Raw genomic sequence first — 10,466 nt, 5'->3', positions numbered from 1 at the left:
TAGCATTTTCATGTTTTCTCTATACTTGAAAGTCACATTACGCTACATTATTTCTAGAGATGTAATTTGTGAAATCATATGTTCAAAATGAGAGGTAAAAGTAATGTCTTCTATATCAAAATACACCTTGATATGAGTTTTTAATTGAAGGTACATATGATGTGAAATGTATGATGGTTAAATAGAGAGCGTGTCAAGGGAAGGGCGGATCGATCCAGAATTGTGCGGGGAAGGGGTGTAATACAATTTTTTTACCAGATTTAGATCATATCACTTTGTAGTTAGATGCACAAGTTCATAATTCATGATTCTTCATTAATTTTTAACAGATGTAACTGTCGGCCAAGCAGGAAAAGGGCACTACCAAAGAGGACATTGCCCCCCCCCCCCCAAAAAAAAAAAAAAAAAAATGACAAGCAAAAAAAAAAAAAAAAAAAAATGAGAGGTTCAATGTCAACACCATTGGTAAGAAAATTTGACAAGCAAAAAAAAAAGAAAAAATAAGGAATGGGGCCAAGGCCCCTGGAGACCCCCCCCCCCCTTCCCCCGAAGCTACAGAAAGAGAAGGAAATTGAGAAATATAGAGTGAGGGGGAGAGATAGAAAGTTGAAAGGGAAAATGTGTGAGAGATATTTGATTTAGAGCAAAATTTTTGTCATAAATCCTTTGCATATAGCATGATATGGGGGGCGGGGGCTTCAGTGGCTGTGCCCCCGGCCCTCCCCCCCAAAAAAAATCATGACCAAAATAAGAGAAAAGGGATGTAAAAGAAGTGTGAAATATGATATCTATATTTGATTATTGTGTCAAAATCTATTACAAAACTAGCTAGTTTTCTTGTAGAAAAGGGTAAAAAGAACACTGCACCATCGCAATCGACCCCTCAAAACTTTTGATGCATGCATGTTTGGCATATAGTTCAGAAATGTGAAAGGGTGTGCATGATGAAAGTGAAAGAAAGAAATCTTTAAGATTGTTATAGGGCCTATTTTATGACACTCCCATGATATTCTCTGAATTAAGCTTAATTGCATCTAAAAATATTTGTTTTGCTCGCTAACATAGATTTTAATTTTTGGTGTTCATGTTTCAAACCTAAAACGAAACAGTCCATTTCAATATTTTCATGATATTTTGATAAATTTTAGGAATCTTGGAGGGACCCCTCCCAATCTTCCACATCTATCACCCCCCCCCCCCCCCCGCGCCGCCCCTGCAGAGGCTTCGCGACCACCAGTGCAAAGGGCAGCGATATCAGAATAGCAGGGTGTAGGAATCGAACCGCGGACAGGTGTCGCTGGCAGGAGGACGGGCAGGTGCTCAGCGCGCGTGGCCTCTAGGAGTGGTACCGGTACCTTTGCGAAAGTTTCATCCCCGATCGGCGCGTCGCGGCGCGGCCGAAGGTTCCCCGGTTGCTAACGGAAGCTGTCTCATGGTAACCGATCGATCTGCTCCATGTGTCGACGGCATCTATTTTCGCAATATTATTTTGAAGGGATGTAAAAATGGGAAGCGAAATTCTGATGAAGGGAGATCCTGTACCCTTCGCCAAGTCGATGGGACGGTTAATAAACTGCAAAGAATTTAGGTAAGCTGGATGGATCGGAGTGCAGTGAGAGAGAAAAAAAAAAAAATATAGCGGCTTCTGTGCACAGGCCCTAGGCGAATACCCGCGGCCAAACCGGGTGTACCGTACGCCAGCCAGCTGGGGAGAGAGAAGACGGTGTCGGTGATGATGGTGGTGGACTGGTACCGGTGGCGTTGGCAGTGTGGAGCTGGATCGAGGGCAGGTGGTAGAAGGATTTAAAAAAGATAGGGGGTCAATGTCAATATCATGAATATACACCCTGTTAAAAGTAAAGATTTTTTTTTTATGTTAAAAAAAAAGCTACGCTTAATTTGTCCTATTTTTCACTTAATTACTTTTTCTTCTGTCAAGTTCTGTGAGCACACGAGTATAGACCAGCTATACCCAAATAAAATTGAGATATTTATATATACATGTATGACATTATACTGTATATAGATCTATGTACTTTGTAAAGTAAATTATATTTAAAAGATTTATTGGTATAACATCACCATCAATATTCTCTTGTAGATCTATAAATTAGATATTAAAGAGAAGTTATTATGACTTGTGTTGGTCTCGCTTTAGTGGCCTAATCTCATGAGGTTGAATTCATCAGTAATAATACTTCACTTTGTACTTAATTGCATGCAGTGATGTCAAGTTCATCGTCGGCGAGTCACGACAGCACATCTTTGCGCACCGCTGCCTCCTTGTGTCGAGATGTGAAGTCTTCAAGGCGATGTTTGCAGAGAAGGTCGTGAAAGAGACGAGCACAAACGTGCCTCTAGTGCTGTCTGACGTTGAACCTGATATCTTCATGGTCGTCCTCGAGTTCATCTACACAAACTGTGCATCACTCTGTGCGAAGACGGTAACTAGAACAATTAGGGTCAGAGTTTGCCCAAGTCTTGCAAAATTTTCCTGAAAAAATTCCTATCACGGTGATGCTTTTTAGAATCCAATCCCTTTTAGAAATTCCATGGATCAAGGCCAATACTATGGATCCATTTTTTAAGGGATCATTGCAAAATATATTGAAGAAAGAAGTCCTCTTAAATAGGCCTACTGTTCTCCTTTTAAGGGATGCCAATTTTAATGCAAGATCCTTAATTAGGTCAAAACCTTAATTTGCACCAAGGAACTTTGTTTCAGGCCATTAAAAAAAACATTATTTTGTGTACAAAATGCCTAATTTTTAAAATGATTTTCAGGCTTATATTTCAATTCTAAGTAGCACTGATTGACTGCATCAGTATCATCTAATTGATGCCTATTTTTTTCAGAAAGTGAAATAAGCACTAAATTCTGTAAATATCCGTATAAGTATATATATATATATATATACGATGAAATAACGAAGTATGTCCCCCGTCACGGAAAGAAAATAAACTTAATGAAGAATAGTCAAAGAATGCTCAAATATTCCATTTTGAATAATTGAGCATTTGAGCATTCTTTGACTATTCTTCATTTAGTTTGATTATTATATATATATATATATATATATATATGCAGCAATAATTATACTACTTTTATTGCCTGTTAGAATTCTGATCAAATATGATATCGAATGATGGTCTATGTTATGAATGGGAAGGCAATGACCAATACATCCCACCGCTGCCACCATAAATTCTTTCTCTTCCCTTCCCTTCCCCTCCCATCATCATCATAATCATTGTTACCTTATACCTCTTAGTTGCTAGACAGTTCTTCTTGCACTTTATAAACCCTTTTCCTCTTTATTGTCTCTACTTCTGTCATTACTCATTTGTATAAAATTTTTGTATCGCAAATATTCCCTGTAAATACTCCGTATTGTGTAATAAAATTTTACCTGGAAAAACTGTAAAATTGCAAAACTCGGGTAAGTATAATTTTGTCATTGACTTAACATGGAAAAAATCTCTGTGAAATGATAATTATCAGTTAATATTCTTAGGTAATTATTTTCATGCAGTAGGGCCAAGGCAAATAAATCATATATAGTTTCTCTCTCTTCCTGTCTCTCAGGTTGTTGATGTGCTAGCGTCTAGCATAGAGTATGGTCTTGATGAGCTGAGGAAGCTGTGTAATGCGTATCTGATTAGAAACCTCTCCATATCCACTTCCTGTGAAACCATGCAGGCTGCAGTCACCTACGGCCAAGACGACCTCAAACTCACCACACTGGGTTTTATTGAGGAGCATACTCAGGTGAGATAAAACCCTGAAAAACGTTTGTTTACCTTAATTAGTCCGGCGAACCGGAGGAAAACAGCAACTTTTCTTTTTTATGTAATTTAGAGAAAAAATGGCAGCCAACTCTTATTTTCATCATTCTAATATTCATAATTTTCTATATTTCATTTTTTTGACACAAAAGAAGTTGGTAAATCTGGTGAAGGGCATGGTCTAAATGATCCTTTGATTTCCTTTTTCATTTGTATCACACATGCACATTGCTCTATGATAATATGTTAGGAGTCTGTCCCTATGTGTTGAACTTTCATTGTATCTTAAAAAATAATAGACAAAATTTGATTTGCTTTCATCTGTTACATCGATTAATCAAACAACCAATGACAGACTTTTTCTATTCATCATGAAAATTTAAATTTCTAATTATTATTATAATGGTTATTATTATTATCATTCAATAACATGCAGGAAGTCTTCAGAACAAAGCAGTTCCAGGAACTCTCGGACCAAGCTCTTGCGGTTATCCTGCAGAGCAGTCGCCTCTTGATGGACGAGATAGACATCTTAGAAACCATCAAGGAGTGGGCATCGGTCAACTCTGTAAGTACAGTGAACCCGATGAATTGTCTAACCCTAACCCCTTGGTATACACCCGCTTCTTCTGCTTTCCGTTTAGTCTACTCCAAAATGGTCTGACACCCCTTCATCTGCAACCAGTTTGTCTACTACCCATTTGGTCTAATTTTTATGTAAACCATTTACTACTATGCTTTATTCACGTAAGCTATACCCTCTTTATCTAACATCCACTTTACCTAACACTACTTAGTCTATACAGTTAGATGAACTGTACATGAACCAAACTTTTATTTGACAAAGAAAAAAAGTAAAAAGTAGTCAAAGTTACAATGAGACCAACTTGGCACTAAATAAGAAATAGACTAATTGGGTATTAGACCAAATTTAGTGTATACCATTAGACTAAATGAGAATTAGACCAAATGGGATAAGGCCATGTGCTATAAGACTATCTGAGAAGAATACCACTGTCTTGTAGACCAAGTAAATATAAAGTAGATTTGAATCTGCTCAATGCAACTGAATTTTATTTTTTAAATGACATTTTTCATTTTGTAATATGTAACCAGGTTTGTCACAATATAGCATTTAGAAGAGAAAAGAAAGCATATCAAGTGTATTTTGTAATACCATGAAATCATTTAGTATGATCAGCTACCGTTCTTTGCCATTCTTTTGTACCAGGCTGTCCAAGGTGTGCCTTTGATGAAGGTCATCAACAGTGTCATCCAGCATGTCCGGTTCCCGCTCTTCAACGAGACAGAGCTGCAGAAGTTAGAGACTGACAACCAAGCACAGCACATCGTACCTGTAAGTTTCTTATCAAACTGGTCAAACTTTGGAAAATTATTATATTCTTGAAGGGGGATGAATTCTATTATTTGCATGCTTCCCTAGAATCATTTTGTATAATAATAATAATGATGATAATGGTGATAATAACAATAAAAAAAAAATTATAATAATTAATAATAATTATAATAGTAACGGTATATTTACCCAGGGTAGCCACTTCAGTTCTGAAAACTGTTCTCCCAGCAGGCGCTGCTATTAGTATTACCTGGCTATTGAATTTGTATCGAATCTGATAAAGATTTACAAGGTCTTTTTGCAACTTTTGAAAGCTATTTTTGGCAGTGGCTCACCTAAGATTGCATTTTCTCCTTGGTCTAAACTTGTCATTGAAATAGTACTGTCCTGTCTGTAATGGCCATATAATTTGGTATGGATGCACTTCCTAATTAGGTTTAGATAATTTACATTTCTTAAAGATGCCAAGTTATATGGCCATTATAGACAAGTAGCCACTATTTCAAGGAATATCAGCTCATGAGAATGGTTTATTTCCAATTCGTCTAATGCCAATAGGTCCAATTACCAACGCATCTACTATCAATTGGTCTACCATCAGTTCGTCCACTCACCACATGGTCTGCTTTAATTTAGTCTAATGCCATTCCGTCGAATAACCATTTGGTCCAATAGCCATTGAGTCCATATACCATTTGGTCTAATTGGACTAAGTGTTAGATTGTGCAAAATGAATAACAATGAAATGGATATTAGACCAGCTGGTTATGAGACGAAATTGTCATAGATGAAATGGTGATCGGACGAGGTGATGATTGGACCAAATGGTTGTTAGACGAAATGTTGATGGATGGAACGGCGTTAGACTAAATGAAAGTTGAGTGGACGAGTTGGCAATTTACCATGGGAATAATGTGTTCAAATTGAAAATAAGTGATAAAGTTACAGTTCAGTTTATCTGATTTCATTCATTTTTGTTTTATTCATGATCAAATCCTAGATTGCTATGATTGCGTTTGCTTGGAAGTTCCATGCTCTCCACCAATCGGATGGCACCAACCCACAAACCAAACTAAGAAGAGGAACAACACACAGAGATAGCCACAAGGGACTAACACCATGGGATCACTGATGTCAAATTTGTCCTGGGTGGTGATTTTTAAAGTTGTTTGTAAGTAAAGCCTGTCTTGCAATGTGCTATAGACTGTACTGGATGTAATAGAAATTTCAATGAGACTGGATGTAGAGTGTATTTTGTATCTGGTCGAACTCCAAAATGGGCTTCTGAATTTGAATATGAAAATTGTTCTCAATTTTCACATCAGAGAGAAGGAGAGAGGGCTGATTCAGATACCAGTCGCAGGCCAGCTGTGATGTTATTGCAATTCTCAACCTTTTTGCCATTGTCTAGTACTTAGCACTTTGCAACTAATCTCAAAATTCCTATTCATGCCGCACTTTGGAATGTAAATGTTTAAGAATCTACCTCATGAATATTGTATAAAGTATCCAATCATAGTTTCTTTTAAATATCCAGTTGCAGCCAATCGCGCAGTGTTAAGCATGCTTTATGCATGACCGATGACCATTTCTTGAGTATGAAATCAGATTCTAAATCATTTTGATCCTCATTATGCAGATTGAAATCCGATCCTAAAAAAAGAAAAATTCACATTGGTAGAAGACTTCTGAATAGAAAATTCAATAGTTTTAGTATTTTTTTTTGTGGGGGGAGGGAGGGGGGTTCTTTTAGAAAATACACTCCCATTATGTTAAAACAAGTAAAATGTCTGGAATCTCATAAAAAGCAAAAGAAAGTGTTACCACTTTTGCATAAAGTCATGCATAAGTTACTAAAAATTACATGAAACAGCCCTCGGGGCCTCATCTTCCAGTAAAATGTGATCGAACCAATCAGTCTCAAACAAGTCTTCAGTGGCGCATTTCACGAAAGGACTTGTCAGACGTATCTGACATTTACCATCAAAAATCAGACACCTCTGCTTCTCAGCCAGTCAAAGTCAAGGAAAGTAGTTTCAGATCTGACAAATTGTCAGATGTTAAATGTTCATGAAAAACTCTCCTTAATGCCAACCTACACATTTTGACATTGTATTTTTTTTTATAAAACTGGTATTTTTGGGGTATTTGTGTAAGCCCACATCTCTGACAATAATTTTGTGATGCACAGTAGTAATATCCCTCAGTATGGTTCATGTTCAATAATTATGCTTAGAATCAAATCAAAACTTTATTTTGTCAATTTCCATGAACTTAACAAATACACTTTTATTTTTTGAAAAAAAAATTAAACAAGATAGGACTGCAAGTTAGTTGCCAAAGGTACATGTTGTAATCAGCATATATGTATATGACGGTTTGTGTCTATTGTTAGATATATAGAAATGAATGATGTGCCAATCTCTTTGTTTAATTGATACATGTTTTCCTTGAAAACTATGCAATCTGACTGAAATATATTTATGTGAACTTAAAACATTTGTAGATTAGTAAGGCTGAACTAAATTTCGTATAGAATTATGGCCGTTGAGCTGAAGCCGGGATAATAGTATCCAAGTCCTTTAGAAGTGCACAGAGACGTTATAATCATGTTATATGCACTTTACAAGTACTGTATATTATTATTGTTATTATCAAAGGACAAGTCCACCCCAACAAAAAGTTGATTTGAACAAATAGAGAAAAATCCAAGAAGTATAACATTGAAAATTTCATCAAAATCGGATGTAAAATAGGAAAGTTATGACATTTTAAAGTTTAATAATACTAAATAGGTTCATTATTGTGGAATGAAGTAATCGCTAGAGGTTATTCATTTGTCTCGCAATCTACTATGGTCAACAAGGAAATTCGTGATCACTCTCGCAAAAAGTGTTCACCAGCTTTCTAGGAAATTCGTGATCACTCTCGCAAAAAGTGTTCACTAGCTTACAAGTTCACGAGCTTTCGAGTGCCGCTGCAACTCTTTATCAAGTGACGAAAATTATCTGATACGGTAGTCAATTTATACCACTCCCCAGGACCGTATGCACGAACGCGGGAACAATAGGTTGGCACTGATATTGCCGACTCGCGGAGTATTTGCATATACCTCCGGCTTATTTGCATATACGCCCGACCAATCACATAACGGATCAGTGCCCACCTATTGTTCCCGCGTTCGTGCGTACGGTCCTGGGGATTGGTATAAATTGACTACCGTATCAGATAATTTTCGTCACTTGATAAAGAGTTGCAGCGGCACTCGAAAGCTCGTGAACTTGTAAGCTAGTGAACACTTTTTGCGAGAGTGATCACAAATTTCCTTGTTGACCATAGTAGATTGCGAGACAAATGAATACCCTCTAGCGATTTTAAAGTTTTGCTAAATTTCACAAAACGGTTATATGCACATCCTGGTCGGTATGCAAATGAGGAGACTGATGACATCATCCACTCACTATTTCTTTTGTATTTCATTAAATGATATATGGAATATTTTAATTTTCTCCTCATTGTAAGGTGAAACAAGTTTTATTCCTCCATGAACATGGGGAATTACAAGTGTTCTAACATATTATGGTTCAGGAAAACTGGTCCTTAAATTGTCAAATCTGTAAAAATGGAAATATTGTATAATTCAAATAATAAAAAACAAAAGAAATAATAAGTGAGGGACATCATCGACTCTCATTTGCGTGTTGCTGAGGTGTGCATGTAACTGTTATGTGAAAAATAAGCGAAACTTTAAAATGTCGTAACTTTCTTATTTTACATCCGATTTTGATGAAATTTTCAACGTTATTCTTGTTTGATTTTTCTCTATTGATTCAAATCAACATTTTTCTGGGATTTACTTGACCTTTAAAAGAAGTCTGAATATTGATTTGATACCAACAATCGCAGTCAAACCTAGATCCCTGAATCAATTGCAAGGAGGTAAATGAACGAACCTTTGTGTTAAATGACTTGGGTTAGGAAATAGAATGCCCACAGAATCGGACCAGGAATATTGCCTTTTGTGAGGATTGAATCCATTTATAATACGTATTTATTGCTCAGTTTTCACCATTGCCATCTTCTTGTTGATTTATTATATTTGCATTTTGATTTTACACATTCCCACAGTACACTGAAATAGTTATAATCAAACAAATTTTTTTGTTTCCTTATATATATTAGATCATCATGCCTACTTTGATAATATATGTGCATATAATTTGTGCAGATTAGATTTTCGAAAAATTTTCACTTCTTTTACATAGTAGTCGACATTTGACAATCTAGTTCAGATATCAAAATGAATTTGATTGACTTTGGCCTTTTATGACACTCCATGACAATAGTGACAAATTGATCAAAACTATAGCATAAATGCGAAAGAAATATGCATGTATAAAGTATTTTATATTAGCTTGGCACACTGGTGCTGATGGAAAAATGCACCATTACATTTTCTATGAATTTGTATTCAAATTTTTATATTTGTACAAATACAACCCACCCCTCTGAATATGCTAAAGATTTTTATGTATGTACTTTTTACACCTTGAAAAAAAAATGTTTTGCAGTGATATATTTAATGTGATTGTATTTATACAAATCTTGAACTATGCAATTCTTAATAAAAAGAAGTATTGATGTACAGTTTGTGCCATTGTGCTTATTGCATTGTATGTGTGTGTATGTGTGTGTGAGGGTGGATGAGTGAGTGGGTGAGGGTGTGTGTTTATTTTTTCAACAATTTGAGTGCTTTATTTGAGTTCTGTATAAAACAGTTTAAAGGATAGAGACCGAAATATGTAAAGCAAAATTGTAGAACTTGATGATAAATTGCCAATTCGTCCACTCACTGACTGAGCATTTTTAACAAACTAGAAAAAATATTGGCATTTATCGAAAGTAAATAAGGGCATATCAAAATAAGGTATTTAATTAGAAGTTAAAATGGATGAATTTCATTATCAAAATAAAAAGAAGTGACGAAAGGGGTAACGCAAATCATACTTTGAAAGGGATTAAAGGATCGATACAAAGGTAGCAGAACACTAAATAGAGAAACTGGGCGCTCGGTCATCGCACGGGCATGAAGAGTGTTTTTTTTTTAAGACAACTTATTTGGTATGAAAAACAGGCACCTATGAGAGGCAAAGGGGGCACTCGTTAACACAGAACGGGTCCTTCTCAGGTGAAAGAGGCTCAGAACGCGTTCGAGAGGTGATTTTTTCTTAGGTAAAAAGGGGCACTGATATACGATAAATAAATTAGGGTACTTGGGTACTTACAAGAAGGCAAGGGAGCACTAACTCATAAAGCGGGTCCT

The 10,466-nt window shown here is 36.1% G+C and overlaps 1 protein-coding gene across 2 annotated transcripts; it reads left to right on the top strand.

The window, feature by feature from the left end:
* Positions 1-1,369: 1,369 nt before the first annotated feature.
* On the top strand, positions 1,370-9,786 carry LOC129271463 (BTB/POZ domain-containing protein 19-like). Of its 2 annotated transcripts, none has more exons than XM_064106724.1 (7): positions 1,370-1,588; positions 2,225-2,444; positions 3,587-3,769; positions 4,223-4,354; positions 5,018-5,143; positions 6,144-7,948; positions 8,486-9,786. In XM_064106724.1, the coding sequence occupies exons 1-6, from the start codon at positions 1,506-1,508 to the stop codon at positions 6,273-6,275; spliced, it is 876 nt and encodes a 291-aa protein (XP_063962794.1). In that variant the 5' UTR covers positions 1,370-1,505; the 3' UTR covers positions 6,276-7,948; positions 8,486-9,786. The 2 variants fall into 2 exon arrangements, with proteins under 2 accessions (XP_063962794.1, XP_063962795.1); XM_064106725.1 differs by having other exon boundaries at positions 1,410-1,588; positions 6,144-7,333; positions 8,494-9,786.
* Positions 9,787-10,466: the final 680 nt, after the last annotated feature.

The sequence above is a fragment of the Lytechinus pictus genome, chromosome 11, assembly GCF_037042905.1.
Source record: "Lytechinus pictus isolate F3 Inbred chromosome 11, Lp3.0, whole genome shotgun sequence".
NCBI lineage: Eukaryota > Metazoa > Echinodermata > Echinoidea > Temnopleuroida > Toxopneustidae > Lytechinus > Lytechinus pictus.
Note: the sequence above shows the minus strand (reverse complement) of the source record. Positions and strands in the feature narration are given on the sequence as shown.